The sequence below is a fragment of the Electrophorus electricus genome, chromosome 19, assembly GCF_041902795.1.
Source record: "Electrophorus electricus isolate QZ-2024a chromosome 19, ASM4190279v1, whole genome shotgun sequence".
NCBI lineage: Eukaryota > Metazoa > Chordata > Actinopteri > Gymnotiformes > Gymnotidae > Electrophorus > Electrophorus electricus.
Window position 1 is genome coordinate 15,435,001 of NC_137515.1, and position 16,294 is coordinate 15,451,294.

Genomic DNA, 16,294 nt, shown 5'->3' on the forward strand with positions numbered 1-16,294 from the left:
CTCTCTCTCTCTCTCTCTCTCTCTCACACTCACTCCTCTCTCACTCACTCCTCTCTCTCTCTCTCTCTCTCACACTCACTCCTCTCTCACTCACTCCTCTCTCTCTCACACTCACTCCTCTCTCACTCACTCCTCTCTCTCACTCCTCTCTCTCTCTCTCTCTCTCTCACACTCACTCACTCCTCTCTCTCTCTCACACTCACTCACTCCTCTCTCTCTCTCTCACACTCACTCACTCCTCTCTCTCTCTCTCTCTCTCTCACACTCACTCACTCCTCTCTCTCTCTCTCTCTCTCTCACACTCACTCACTCCTCTCTCTCTCTCTCTCTCTCTCTCTCTCTCTCTCTCACACACTCACTCACTCTCTCTCTCTCTCTCTCTCTCTCTCTCTCTCACACTCACTCACTCCTCTCTCTCTCTCTCTCTCTCTCTCTCTCTCTCTTTCTCACACTCACTCACTCCTCTCTCTCTCTCTCTCTCTCTCTCTCTCTCTCTTTCTCACACTCACTCACTCCTCTCTCTCTCTCTCTCTCTCTCTCTCTCTTTCTCACACTCACTCACTCCTCTCTCTCTCTCTCTCTCTCTCTTTCTCACACTCACTCACTCCTCTCTCTCTCTCTCTCTCTCTCTCTCTCTTTCTCTCTCTCTCACTCACTCTCTCTCTCTCTCTCTCTCTCTCTCTCTCTCTCTCTTCTCCTCTCACTCACTCCTCTCTCTCTCTCTCTCTCTCTCTCTCTCTCTCTCTCTCTCTCTCTCTCTCTCTCTCTCTCTCTCTCTCTCACACTCACTCACCTCTCTCTCTCTCTCTCTCTCTCTCTCTCTCTCTCTCTCTCACACTCACTCACTCCTCTCTCTCTCTCTCTCTCACACTCACTCACTCCTCTCTCTCTCTCTCTCTCTCTCTCTCTCTGCCAGGCAGACCTTGGCCGGCATGCTGGGGGGCCTCTCCGGGCGGGCGGTGGTCTGCATGCTCATGGCCTTGTCCCTGCGCCGGCGCTTGCTCAGATCCCGCTGTTCCTTCTGCCGATTCTGCACCTCCATCAGGGCCGAGATGAACGTGTTCTTCACCTCCTTCTCGAACTCCAGCTCGTCGCGACGGGCGAGTTGTGCCACCAGTTCCTCCGAGTATTCCTGGATCGCTGCCTGCACGCGATGGAGCAGCTCCATCAGGGCGGAACTGGGCATCAGACTCAGGCCTGCCATAGAGGGTTAGAATGCGAGGCTAAGTTGATTTGGTTTGTGCTAATGGTCAAAGTAAAAAAAAAAAAAAAAAAACACAGCTCATAATCAAAACCTTCAGTCTGCAGGTGAGGTTAATATGTGAGTCACACCAATCCTACATCATACATCATAAGAAGAGCATGACAATTTTCCATATTAAAACATTCCTCAGTATTATACTGCTATCGCAGGTTTATATGTTTTTTTTTCTTGAGATTTCTTGAGATAGTGTCAGGACAGAAGTTGATCTGTCTAGGCAACAGTGCCTGAGATTAATGCAGATTTATTAATTAATGCAGTTTAATTAATTACCAAGACGCAATTTATTATGCTTTGTTTCACCACAAGGGGGCACTGCTGCTTATGCTTAGGCTTCAATTTGACTAATTTGAGCTTAAACCTTTAGTGAGGTGACGATACATGCACGTTCTTGTAGGTGTTATTGCATTACATTCAACCATTTGTTAAGAGAATTAAGTATCTATATTCACTGTACTAAAGAGAGGGCATATGCTGAGAGACCTTAGCTTGGCTGGATGTTTATCTCCTGCATTCATGATTCAAAGTAGCTTTATTGGCATGACTGTCACAAGAACAATATTGCCAAATCATTCATTATTGGATCATAGACAGATATGGTGTCTCAGATGGTTGTTAGGCCACTTAGTTCAAGATGTTTCATTCAGGCTGCTGTCTGACCTTCGTAGGAGCAGTTGTTATTTGAAGCCTGAGAGAGAATGCGGATCTCCTCTAGCAGAGAGGAGTTGCTCTTAGGGGAGGAGACCCCACTTTCTTCCTCCTCCTCCTCTTCCTCAGTCTCACCCGGATCAGGAGAGTTCCCCATCATTTCAACAATCTCCTCAATCACCTGATGAAAGGGTCAAGGATAACACATAACGAAGCACAAATGGCACTGTTACCCGAGTATGGACACTTTGCAAAAGCCTTGCGTGAATTAAATCACCTCACACAACAGTTTCAATTAAGCTTACTATACTAAACTTGAGACAGGACAAATTAATCTAGCTCTGAGTCTACCATTACACGAACCACTGTTCCACCATGACTGATACAACTAGGCTCAAAAAACAAACTTCCTCTTAACAACAGGAAGAATCCATGATTGGTAAGTGCTTAGAGGACGTGGCCACGCTCAGGCCATTTCACCTGGTCAGCAGTGATGAGAGGTTCCTCACTCAGACAGTTACCATTTTCATTCTTTTCATTCATTTCCTCCTCTTCCTTTTCATGGATCTATAAAAAGAACAGGAGTAGCTGGGTCGTTATGGCAACCTTCAATCTAAGTGTGACAGAATTAGTGTCATGCTAATATGAGGCAAGTGGCAGAGTAGCAAATTACTCGATTCTGTGTTTCTGTAAAGAGTTGGAGTTCTATGTTCAGGGCCGCTGGACCCTGCTCTGGATGCTGGACTCTGCCCTGAAAACTGGACCCTGCCCTGGATGCTGGACCCTGCCCTGGATGCTGGACCCTGCTCTGGATGCTGGACCCTGCTCTGGATGCTGGACCCTGCTCTGGATGCTGGACCCTGCCCTGGATGCTGGACTCTGCCCTGAAAACTTGACTCTGCTCTGGATGCTGGACCCTGCCCTGGATGCTGGACCCTGCTCTGGATGCTGGGCTCTGCCCTGAAAACTCGACTCTGCTCTGGATGCTGGACCCTGCCCTGAAAACTGGACTCTGCTCTGGATGCTGGACTCTGCCCTGAAAACTCGACTCTGCTCTGGATGCTGGACTCTGCCCTGAAAACTCGACTCTGCTCTGGATGCTGGACTCTGCCCTGGATGCTGGACCCTGCCCTGGATGCTGGACCCTGCCCTGGATGCTGGACCCTGCCCTGGATGCTGGACCCTGCCCTGGATGCTGGACTCTGCCCTGGATGCTGGACTCTGCTCTGAAAACTGGACCCTGCTCTGGATGCTGGACCCTGCCCTGGATGCTGGACCCTGCCCTGGATGCTGGACCCTGCCCTGGATGCTGGACCCTGCTCTGGATGCTGGACCCTGCTCTGGATGCTGGACCCTGCTCTGGATGCTGGACCCTGCTCTGGATGCTGGACCCTGCTCTGGATGCTGGACTCTGCCCTGAAAACTGGACCCTGCCCTGGATGCTGGACCCTGCCCTGGATGCTGGACTATTTGCTACAGCCTAGTGTATGCTGTCCTTTCCTGAACACACAAATTCCCAAAAAGGTTTGTATGAAGATAAACCTTTATAGGTGAATCATCACACAACAGAATATACTGGGGCAAATAATTCTTCTAGAAAGAAAAATCATCTACATGTTTTTATCTTTCAGTGGTTTAATTGAATCTGTTTATTGAAATAATCCTGATCATTCTTCTGTGTTTGAGTGCTGAAAACTGAGAAGGTAAGAGTGCTGTGAACAGAGCAGGTCTGAGTGCAGAGAGCAGAGCGGGAGCAGCATCTCATCCTGCTGCTGGTCATCGACTCAGGCGTGGCTGAGAGAAGCAGTCAGAGCACAAGGGTTTGCATTTCTAACACCCATTATTTTCTGCCTGAACAATGTGTGTCTGGTGCAGAAGCAAGAGTCTGGCTGTATGTCAAAAAAAGGGAGAACGAGAGAGAAAGTGAGAGAGCATTGGATAGACAAATATCTTTTGTTGCAGGCATATTACTTCTGAGTACGAGTCTTCCCAATAATGCTGTGTTCAGACGGATATGTGAAAAGATGTGAAGAGTCACAGACAGACTGTCTGACAGACTGAGAAGGAGTACAAGATTTTATAATAATGCTGTATTCAAACCGATAATGTACAAGACATGAATGGTTTTTCATCAACGTTTAATACATTGTAGCTACTCCGTAAGATTTTAGAAGAATTGATCGTTAACTCACTTACCTCATCGTCTGAGAGGTTCCCGTTCAGCGTCTCTGAATTGGAGCTGTCCCAGCTGGACACAGAGGATGGCATGTAGTTATCAGTCAAAGCGTCCCACACACTAAAAACACAAACCCGAACACATACATTTATACACACAAAAACAAGCTAAGCACACAACAGACACAGCCCATGTGGCTTACAGAGAGACATGACCTAGAAAGTGCACAAAACAAACACATGGCATGGAACTCACTGAGAAATGCTAACAATCCTTGAAAGATTTAAAGAGGGAATAACTATACTTGATGTGTCTGAAATGTTTAAAGCATTTAGGTGAAATTCACTCCTATAATAATTAAAACACCTGGAAACAGGCTCATAATATTAACAAATCTGATGTCTTAGCCAGATTCATGCCCTTAAGCAACAACTAATTTCCATGTTTACATAACAAATTGAATGACAAAGATGTTCTTTTGTTTCCTGTCTGTGTCCCTATTAGAGTGGGCTGATCCACACCTCCCGATGTCACTGGCCAGTTAGTCGGGGAACAAGCACTTATTCACAAGGCTGTCACATTAGACACACAAACACGCGCGCGCGCGCGTGTGTGTGTGTGTGTGTGTGTGTGTGTGTGCACCAAAGACTTCCAGGGCAGCTTCACAGCAGGAACAAACTGGTACTGACCCATCTCATGTTCTGGAACCAGACCAAACATCCAGTCACCAGGGTTCCACAATTCTCACTCAGCAGTATAAAACTAAAAAATTCTAGAGCTGCACATCGTCTAAGTATGTGGATGATCTTTTCTACTGAATTCTGGAACAGGAACAGGTGTGTGTGTGTGTGTGTGTGAATTCGGGCCAAGAACACGAGCCACAGGGAAGAAGAACAGATCACTGCAGGAACCTCTGACTAGCACCAAAACACGCTGGCCCTGAACCGACTCGCCAGCACAACAAGGCTTCAAAGGAGCCTTCTGCTGCCGTTACCAGCACGCTGAGACTAGATGTGAGCACACAGGCATTCTTTGCTGAAATGTATTTATGTACCTACACAACAATCATTCAGTAGGCTACTGTGGTACTGTAATGTACATGTGTGACGGCATAGTGGATACATGTTCACTGTGTCATAAAGAGATTAAATCATTTATTTTCTTGTCTCTCTTTTGATTTTGTGCTGAATAAGCGTAAAGAAAAAGACCCACTGTTTCGCCAACATCGCTCATTTAACGGATACATGTGTGGGTACGCACTCAGTGCGGCTGGGTCAATAAAAATACCGAAAAGTAGCTCTGCACCACCGCACTATATTTAGACTGAGGAATTTTATATTCAAAGCAGAGTGAAAACTGTATGACATCTCTCAGCCAAAGAACAGTGTGGTGACATCTTGCCAACAGAGAAAGGCTGAGACAAACAAAAGCTCTGAAGCACATAAAAATATGATAAATCATTCAGGACCAAAGCGCGCGTGAACACGCACGAACACACACACACACACACACACACACACATACATACACACACATACATACATACGCATAACACATGAGTGGTGTACTGAGATATTTTTATGTCGTATACACATCAGAATTCTGGAGATGTGCTGAAAGATGCATTTTGGAAGCTGTATTGATGTGACATGGACATCAAAGTTAGGCTATGTTCACATTCCCGACCTGAAGTGACTGAAGTGATTTTTGCCTTAATGTGACTCAAATCTTATCTTTTATGGCTGTGCGGATACACAAATAATCTTTTCAAATCCGATTTTTGAATCACTTTCTTAGGTGCTCCTAGATGGGATTCATATCCAAGTCTTGGCCATGTGACTGAAATGGGAACGGTCAGCTCGTGCCTCACGCGGCCTTTCGCCTTTACGCATGCAACAGCAGGGACGTCTGTAGCTGCGAAAACAGCAAAAGCCTTTTTCACGCCTTCTTGACCTGATCAAGTACAGTTGACGAACTGTTTGCTGTCCTTCAGAGCAAAATGCTATGCACACCTGAGCGCCCATTTTGCCTGTTTTACTACGATGAGTCATCCCACAAATATGAGGATTTTGGTTGTTGGTAAGTCAGTGATTAGTGCATAAACGTATCAGTGTGTGTATGAATGTTTACATTCCAGGGAGATACATATCACTTGGAATTATAAATGTGAACCGTCAAGATAAACAAATCCAATCTGAGCAAATAATCCGAACTGAACTATGTGGCTTGTAATGTGAACGTAGCCTTATATATATGCTTCAAATGCATACTGTGGCCATCAAGGATTTTATCTGTGGCTGTTCATTTTCTTGCTTTAAATGTACATTTGTATATCTCTGTTGTTTGTAAATAAAGGCTGACGATATTTACTTTGAATATAACAGACATCTGCATATAAATTTTTAAAAATGTATAATACATGTGAATACTGAATGGAGAGCAAAGGAAAAGACTCACTCTTCATCCTGAAGTCGCTCCTCATCCTCGTCAGTGTGCGACTGGTTGCGCACAGGGGCCAGGCCCTCCGTCTTCGTGTTGTAGTTGTGGAAACAAACATTGAGCTTCTCATCAAACTCATTCACCAGATCCTCCATGGACTTAAAGCTCATCATCTCGGAGAAGTTCTCCAGCTCGGAGAAGTCCTCCCGGACCGGTGGTGCCAGAGGCGGCGTTGGGGCTCCACGAGGCCTGCAGGGGGCCGGCGCCGGCTCTGCCTCCAGCTCATCCAGCTTACACGGTCTCAGGTCCTCGAACTCCTCGTCCAGGCAGACAAGCGGAGCCTCCATGCCGCTGGCGTTACACACGTGCCTGCTCAAAGGTCGACTCAGTCACAGCCCTGACTAGCACAGCAACAAAAACATGCGAGTTAGCAGAGCATGAATTATAAAGCAACTCAACCTTACATTGATGTTAAGGCTTAAATTAGAAGCCCGTACAAGAGGCAAGCCAGTGTTGGGTATATAATAGCAGTAAAAGGGAAGGCATTTTAAGTGCAGAAGTGAATAAACCACCTATGGATGTCTAGTGAATTATCTATGTTCGCAAGAATGGCACTCTGTGTTTCACATTAGGTTTAAAATGACTGAATTGACATAACCCTCAAAAGGTTTCATTTAATAAGACTGTACTGGTTAAAACATTTTCCATTGCTTTTTTAGTGTATCTGCAAATATTGAGTCTAGGTCTACAATACTGAAAAAAACATCATAGTTTATTCTTATCCAAGTGAGTAATGTAGTCTTTGCCTAATATTGTTCATAATCTGTTTTTAAAGAGAGTAAAGCATGTAGAGACCTCTCCCTTATAACTGTGCCTTACTTGCACACTGGTTAATCCAGGCTCCAAACTCCTCCAGACTGCACATGCCCAGTTGCATGCAATTTTTAATCTAGAAGGGTTTCTCTCTAGCCTGCTACATGACAAAGAGATTTAACCCATGGTAATAGCCCCTCCCCAGGTTTGCTGCTTAGCATAGTAGAATATTAAATCTTCATTCAACCATTGTAGGATATTTATTTATTCATGTCACATCACACGAAGGTTCAGAACTTTTATACTTTACAAAAACCTCTACACAGGACAAGCTTGTCACAGTAGTTGAACTATTTGGTCTCTAAGCAGCTATTTACAGCCATAACTTCAACAACGTCTTTTCGGTATCATATCAACTTTTCATCATAAGGCCACATGCCTTATTCAGTGACAGAAAAGAACTAAAAGCAGTAAACATGAAGGCGATTAAGACTACATATAAAATATATCACATAATATATCTTATGTACACCAAATACACACTAAATATATATACGTATGCCATCAACACCTTTGTATTTTAAAACAAGAAAATAAAAAAATTTAAAGCAAGATAAGTGAACTAATTATTTTGGAGGCCTGTTTAAGGCATTTTTGCTTGAATAGAAGTACAAGAAAATAGGTTTTCACAAAGTGTCACTCTGTTATTTTACTGTAAAGGCAAGGGTGTGTGGAAATTGAACATCTCCAGTCCATTTAATCCGGCCAGTCTAAAGGCCTTTTCCTCCGCAATGCATTACTCAGCAAAGTACCCCTTCACTAATGCTATCTGCTGCTTTACAGTGCCTTAATGCCTCTTTGTTTGTGTGCACGTGTGTGTGTGTCTATGATATAATCTTTGATCTTTATATACACTAGCTTTAGATACACGCAAGCCTGGGGCCCAAAACCAGCCAAAACCCAGCAAACAGTGCTAAGTAGATTATCTGAACACTAAGGAGAGGTCACTCAGTGTAGCACCCAAATCACTGTGGGGCAGGAAAAGGCAGCATTGTGCCGGATTGGAAATAGAATGTGGACAAAAGGCCAATCGATGAAAAGCAAATCTCATAGCTGACGAAAAAAGAAAAAGAAAAATCCTTTTTCATTAAAATCAGTGACCTTTCCATCTCTGAATCATGCTTCTGTGGAACAATCCTTTTCAAATTTATGCTGCAATTCCTAAAATAAAATCTAAGAAACATAAAAATTCCATAAGAATTACTAAAATAAAAAATAAGAAAATGTTTTTGCAGTTTATTAAAATGACTGTATGCAATTGCTATCCACAGCAATATAGTGAATACACATGTCTTAACTGGTCTATACACCTGGTTTGACCTGTCTAATACGGCATGAGCATCACAGGTAGCAAGTATCTACCAGGCCGCTAGCTGAGCCAAAAAAAATGGTGGAGTAAGACGGTTGGGACGAAACAAACATGAATGACAAACCAAGGCACCATCCATCAGTCCAGACACGACTAAAGGAGCATAGAGCAGAATAGAATAGAATGAGCAAAATTCCATTCAATATACCAAACAGATAAAATGTTATTGACACATTGTCCATCGCATATGTATAAATTATGCTGTGTCTTGTTAGAAATCACATCGTGTTAATGTATGGCAAAATTACACACACACACACACACACACACACACACACACACACACACACACACACACACACAATGTATGGAAGATGAAGAAAGGAGGAGAAATAAAGCAAGAGGGATAGAGAGAATGGAAGACCAAGGTTACACATTCCCTAGAGAAGGAGATATAGTGAAAACAATAGAGGACTGGACAGAAGAGAGGGGAGGGTACTACCTGCAGTTCCGTCTCCTTGTGGTGTCGCAGGTTAGAGAGAGCCGCTCCTAGTCCGAGCAGACCGGGACCGTGCCACCATCAGCAAATCCCGAGCACGATGCAACGACAGCAGACACTTTCATTTCTCTCTGACCCTCATGCGCCGTCTTACGCACACAGACCCACAAGCCGAGCAAGTCTTTCACAATAGCTGTGTAGGGGGGGGGGGGGGGGGGGGTGCGCGTGCGCGTGTGTGTTTGCGCGCAGCCGCTCTTGTTCACAGCCTGAGCTAGCGGAGGTGCGGCAGCTCGCCTTCTGATCAATAAGCAGCAGCCCTTCTCTGCTCACGGAGCCTGCGCATCGCTACGGCAACTCACCGAATCATTCTCGCCCCTCCCCCTCCTGCTGCTCTCCTCATCCACCTCATTTGCTCGCTCGGTCCCCGCCCCCACATCGCTTGCTACCATCCTCCCTCCCTGCCTCTCTCTCTCTCTTTTTCTGTCTGAAGCCTCCATATTCACAAGAACGGGATGGTGGCGAGGAAGGAGATGCTGGAAGGTTCATTCACACCTGGCTTCCTTTTGTCAGGCGCTGTTCTGGGGTGCTGGCTGGAGACCCAGCCATTCTCCTGCACTCTCTGTACCTTCGCAGGCAGCATATTTACGGTGCAAAAGTGCACCCATGCACATAGAACCCCCCTAATGACTCTAATGTTCAGCAGCAGGTAATTCGACTTAGATAAGGATTGTGTGAACAGAGACAAAAGATACAAAGCAGGCAACATTTATCCTTGCTATCAGATCGACAAAAGGTATACTTTTATTCACCACTGGTAGGTTTTATTGACACACTGAATGTGATAACTTTGTAAAAAAAAAAAAAAAAAAAAAGAACTGGCCAATTTCCATGTAAATTACCTCAGTAAAAATCGTCACAGGTCATGTGTCTGGTTGGGGGCTTTAGCTAATGTGAAGTGATGGAGTGTTTAGGGGCTTATGCCCATTCAAATGGACCACTGAATCACGTCCTTTCTTCTGTAATGCACACACAAGCACACACCATTTGTGATGTCACATTTTGCTTGTGGCCGTTGCCTCTAATCCCTGGCTGGTTTTAATCTGATCGCCATTCTTTGTGTACACAGACACACAGACGCACACAGACAAACACTTACAAACCTGAGCATAAACACACTGATGTGACCGGTACTTTTGTGCGTGCACAGGCTGATAGGGATCATGCATACGTAACAGATTAGCATCTGATCTAGCAGATTATAGACAAAGCTCTCTCCAGTTCACACTCACGCACTCTTTTCTGCATACGACTGCTGGAGAGGAGGATGCTTATGGTGATGCTGTGTTCAGTAATACTACTTCCATATCACAGGTTTTTTCCTCCGCAGGCTATTCCTGCCATTCAACCACTGAAAATGACAACCAGTGTTAATCTGAAATGTGTACATTAGAGAATGGCCGGGAAAACTGGCATGCCAAACCATGGATCCCACAAACTTTAACATCTCACCATATTCATGCAACCAACAAGTGTAACGTTCATATGCCTTATATTTGTGACGTTTAATAGACACCCATCTAGTAGTGATGTGGACCTTCAGTGGCTTTTGGAGCTGCAACAATTCATCATGGCACTGATTCCACTAGGTGTTGAAATCATTCTGCAGGAATCTTGTCCTATGCAGACAAGAGAGCTTCTCACAGTTGCTGCAAATTAAATGGAAGTACTGACATACACTGAACAGCCCACTCTACCTCGTTGAAGAGATGGTCTACAGGATTTAGATATGGGGACTGTGAAGGCCAGGGAAGCAAGGAAAACCTTCTATCATGTTCCTAGAACCAGTTTATGACTATACGACCCTTGTGGCATGGTGCATTATCCTGCTGAAAGTGTCCTTCTGCCTTAGGGTAAGCAGCTGCCATGACGGGATGAACGTGATTGGCCACAGTGCTTAGGTAAGTCTTATTGTCCAAACGTCCATCCACAGGTATCAGAGGACCCAGGGTGTGCCAAGGAAACACTCCCCACACTTCACACCCACCAGCCTGAACTTTTGACTTCTGACAGGAAGGGCTCATCGATTCGTGCTATGCTTTTCAAATTCTGAGCCTCAAATGGTGCAACAGAAATCTGGATTAATCTGACCAGGAGATGTTTTTCCACAGCTCAGTAAACACATTTTTGAGCTCTTTTGCCCACTGGAGTTTTATCTTTCTGTTTCTCCTAGACAGCATTGACAATCAATTTTGTCGTTTACTGTTAAAGCCCATCCATGCATTCAGACACGTTAGCTGGAGCACCAGCATTGTATTTCATTGCAATTTGCTAAACTGTGCACTGCCTGCTCATCAAAACGATTCTTGACAGCTTCCTCCGACCCCTTTAGTTGACTAGGTGTGTACATCCACAGGATCCCCTTTCACTGGATGTTTTTCCTCGATTACATCACCATTCTCAGTATACTCTCAGCACTGTTGCATGAGAACACCCTACAGGGTTGTTAGCTTTTGAATTACCGGACCCGGCTAGTCTAGCACCAATGACCTTGCCTCGTACATAGTCTCTCAATCTTCCCATTCTAATGTGGATTCACACCACAGAAAACTTACTCACCTGATTATATGCTGCACTCCAGGGTTGAATTTCCTTACATGAAAGCTCCAATCATGAAAGGGCAGGTGTTTGTGCATATATATATATATATATATATATATATATATATATATATAGAGAGAGAGAGAGAGAGAGAGAGAGAGAGAGAGAGAGAAAGAGAGAGAGAGAGAGAGAGAGAGAGAATTGATGAACACAAGGTTTCCTGAGAGACAGGATGTTTCAGGCAGAGGTCCTTCATTGGCTGTGCAAGCCTCCTACATCTTTTATTACAGTACAATGCAGTTGTAGAATCCTACTTCAGTGCCTCAAAGTGGTGCATTAGTAACAATAGCTATCTGGTAGCTATGGTAGCTGGGTACACATATACCCTGGCAGGCCCTACCTTGTTACAAAGGTACCGGACTGCTGACCCTACAGGTGGACTGCCAAAGCAGAAGTGGGCATATAGTCCATCTAGTAGAGGTCAGAAGCGAGCTATACTGGAGAGTTAATGGCTTGCTCACTTACCCAGCAGGGAGGCTATACTCTAAAGGCTAAACAGCAAATGGAAAAATGGAAAATGGAAATTGAAAAGGGCCTCAGTACCCTGTACATCAATCAAACCGTTTCCCGGTAGCAAGGTGAAATCTGAGCGACGAGAGGCTGCTAAGAATCTCAGGTACCAAGAAGCTATTAGGCAAAAGGATTAACCTTGGCATATGTAACCTTGGTAAGGGGGATTGCCATGAACCATGTCATGGAGGATAACAAAAATATCAGGTGTGACTTCTTGGGGTTCTGCGAAACATGCCACAGGAAGGAATTGAGCATGAGATAGAAGCATCTTCAGACTGGGAAGTGCAGGAGCATTAGAAGGCATTGGGTGCATTGTCAGCAAGGAATGGACCTCAAAGGTCACCTATAGCAACTTTGTATCTTCTCAGATAGGAGTACTGAACATGTGACTCTTAAGGATGGCCACCCTGAAAATTGTCCAGGCCTATGCTCCCGTAGTGCCAGCAATGATGACAAATCTGAAACAGCCTCCTTCCAGGAGGAAGAGATGGACCTAGATCTCTCTGAATGCAAGAGATTGGAATGAGATTAATCCTTGCCAAGTGATGAATCCTGCAGGACGTCTCAATTGTGATACTGTTCAACACTGGAAGTGACCACCACAATGGGTGAAGATTGTGCTGGATGAGAGAAGAAAGACAAAGCGCTGCATTTGAGGTTGAAGAACCAGCGAGTGAATGTATTCAATGAGACACAGCTGAGGAACTACACTGGAAAGGAAAACCTTGAATCGGTTTCAGGGAAAAGATGAAGATTATGAGTCACTGGTCCAGAAGTTGGAGTGCTTGAGAAAGGAAAAGGTTGCCAGTCAAAAGGAAACCAAGGGAAGTATCTTGGAGCAGATGAAGAAGTTCCTGGAGAGGCAGACAAACATGAAAACGGTAAAGATCACATTGAGTATTCTGTTCTATGTAAGGTGAGAAGACAACATCTGGTGGAAGACTGAGAGGCACTGGAAAGAAAGACTCCTGAGGACTGCCTCAAGCCTCAAGAAATGCTATATGGAATTGGCACTTTACAGGACAGAGGTGACAACATTGAAAAACAAGGATGGCATCATGGTGCTTTTTTAAAGGGGAAGTGGAGGAGGTTTGTAAAGCCTTTTGCACAAATCTTTTCAAGTTGTCCTTGAGGGTTGAGCCTCCATTATTGGATCATATAAAAGAGAAAGTGCCATCCATTGAATAAAGGGAAATAATCAGGATAAGAGGGTATAACATCTGAGATGCTGCAGTCAGGGGGAGAATAGCTTTGGAAAATTCTCCCTCTACATTTCAATCACTATCTTGAAAAAGGAAAAATTCCCTCTCAGTGAAAAGAGTTGAATATCATTCTGCTGTACAAGAAGGGCAATAGCAAAGGCATATAGAACTACTGCCCTATATGCCGCCTGCCTCAAATATATAAGCTGTTCACAAAGGTAATTGTGAATAAATTATCCCAACAACTGGATGAATCTAGAGAAGAGGCAGGCTTTAGGAAGAACAACAGCATGATAGATCACATATTCATTGTGACACAGCTACTATAGAGATTAAGAGAGTATAAACTATCTCTGTGCATTGTGTTCGTTGACTGTGAGAAGGCCCTCGACTGTGTCAATATAAATGCAGCGCTACAGTCCCCCAAGAAGCAAGGAGTCACAGCACAGTACTACTCAGGCAGGCGAACTCTGGTTGCTGACATGACCCTGCTGTCACCACCAGTGAGAGTCCCATTCAAGGAGGGCTTAAGGAAACACCATCTCTCCGTAGCTTTTTACAGCATGAGACTGGGATGGCTGCGTATGGATTAATGGCAAGCTGCTGACCCATCTCTGATTTGTGGACCACATCGTACCCATTGCAGCTACAGACCAAGCTGAGCAAGCTGAACGCCAGAAGCTCAGCAGTTGGCCTGAAGAGCAACCACATAAATACAAATTTCATGCGCTCTGATGGTGTAGCACCTGGTCGGATTATAGTTGAAAGCGATGAAATAAAGGTGGTGGAGGAGTACATCTATCTGGGAGTTGAACATGAGATGCAATTTGGAGAGTGAGATTTGGCACAGGATAAGATCAGAATGCACGGCGCTCAACTCAGTTAAGGTTGCGCTGAAGGGAACATTGGACATGTCCACCCGCACCGCCCTCTTCAATAGCACCATCTTCATTGCGATGCTAAATAAAAGTGAGACCTGGACAAGAACAAAGAGGGAGGAGCACCAGTTCATAACGGTGTAGATGGAACGAGGAGATCAGGTCGAGAAGTGGAGTAAAAGATCTGGTCTTGGAGTACAGGAAGCATGAATGGGCTAGGCAGGTTGTGAGATTCAACCATGAACCCATGCAGTTGCTGAGTGTTACCCACTCAGAAGGCCTCCACAGAGAGGGAAAGATAATATAGCATGGGACCGACATGGAGAAGACTGGCAAGATCAAGGAAGGAATAGACGAACCAGCAATGCCGAAAAATTATTTATTATATATATATATATAAAACTATTGTGTGACCTGAGTGACTGAACAGGTGTGGAGGAAGAGCGAGTCAGCAGGGCAGTGGGACTCCGGCAACAGGGAGCGTGGACTAGGTGGGAGAATACACTGCAGTGCAGGATTTCCTGGTTAAACATCATGCAGGCAGACTTCCATCGTGTCCAGTTCCTAGTGCAGGTGGTTTACGATACCCTGCCAAGTCCAGCAAACCTCCATGCTTGGGGAAAGAACGAGACACCTACCTGCCTCCTTTGCTCCAGAAGAGGCTCTTTGGAACATCTCCTCAGCAGCTGCCCAAAGGCACTTGCAGACGGTCGCCACTGGTGGCGCCATGACCAGGTGCTTAAGGTAGTCGCTGAGAGCATAGCCTCAGCCATCAGCACCAATAAACACCATCACGCCTAAAAGAAGGTAATCACCTTTATCAAAGTGGGAGATAAACCTCAGGCACGACCCAGAACAACAATGGGCCTCCTCCACACAGCCTCCAACTGGCAACTACAGCTTGATCTGGGAAGGCAGCTGAGGTTTCCTCAGCACATAGCTGAAACATCACCTCTGCCGCTTCAAAACAACTGATCATGCTGGAATTTACAGTGCCCTGGGAAGAGCGTGTGGATGAAGCTAACGAGAGGAAGCATGCCAAGTACCAGGCACTGTTGGGGATGTGCTGAGGCAGAGGCTGGAGGGCGAGCTATGAGCCCATAGAAGTGGGCTGTAGAGACTTTGCAGGTCGCTCCCTCTGCGTAGCTCTCACTTGACTGGAAAATCTCAGGAATGGCTAAGAAGAGGGCCATACAATCTGCAACTGAAGCCGCAGACAAAGCCACAAGATGGCTTTGGCTCAGAAGGGCTGATCCATGGGTAGCGGCTGGGATGCAAGTCGGGGCTTGATCAACCCCAGCTGGGTCCCCTGGGCAAGGGTGTCTGATGTTGAGAGACCCGAAACATCCGATGACTCCAGGTTACATCACTGATGATGCGTCCCAATCTCTCTCTCTCTCTCTTATATATATATATATATATATATATATATATATATATATATATATATATATATATATATATATATATGTGTGTGTGTGTGTGTGTGTGTGTATATATATATATATATATATATATATATATATATATATATATATATATATATATATATATATGTCCTTCAGCTGTCCAAGCAAAATGCTTCTGAATTAGTAGTCAGTTTATATGACTGTTTATATACACACACACACACACACACTGGCTCATCACATGTGGACAGCCATGAGCATGTACGTCACTTGCCTGAGGGAAAGCTGGCATCAGGATACAGTATGGGAAGGAAGCAAGCTGGTGGCTGCGCTAGATGCTCTGGGCAATGTTCTTGGCCTCTGGCATTCATGTGGATGTTACTTTGACGCATAGCACCTAGCTAATTTTTTTTTTCTTTATTTGCAATG

The 16,294-nt window shown here is 44.9% G+C and overlaps 1 protein-coding gene across 3 annotated transcripts in view; it reads right to left on the reverse strand.

Annotated features, from left to right (window-relative positions):
- fez1 (fasciculation and elongation protein zeta 1 (zygin I)) overlaps window positions 1-9,411 on the reverse strand; it is an 11,536-nt gene extending 2,125 nt beyond the window's left edge. The window contains exons 1-6 of one of the 3 annotated variants that reach the window (XM_027000537.3): window positions 9,209-9,411; window positions 6,543-6,925; window positions 4,106-4,157; window positions 2,390-2,476; window positions 1,922-2,090; window positions 923-1,197 (exon numbers count right to left, since the gene is read on the reverse strand). In XM_027000537.3, the coding sequence (XP_026856338.1) occupies window positions 923-1,197; window positions 1,922-2,090; window positions 2,390-2,476; window positions 4,106-4,157; window positions 6,543-6,871 (912 nt within the window). In that variant the 5' untranslated portion in view covers window positions 6,872-6,925; window positions 9,209-9,411. Of the gene's footprint in view, window positions 1-922; window positions 1,198-1,921; window positions 2,091-2,389; window positions 2,477-4,105; window positions 4,206-6,542; window positions 6,926-9,208 lie in introns of all 3 variants that reach the window. The other 2 variants (XM_027000536.3, XM_027000535.3) reach the window with 2 other exon arrangements.
- Window positions 9,412-16,294: the final 6,883 nt, after the last annotated feature.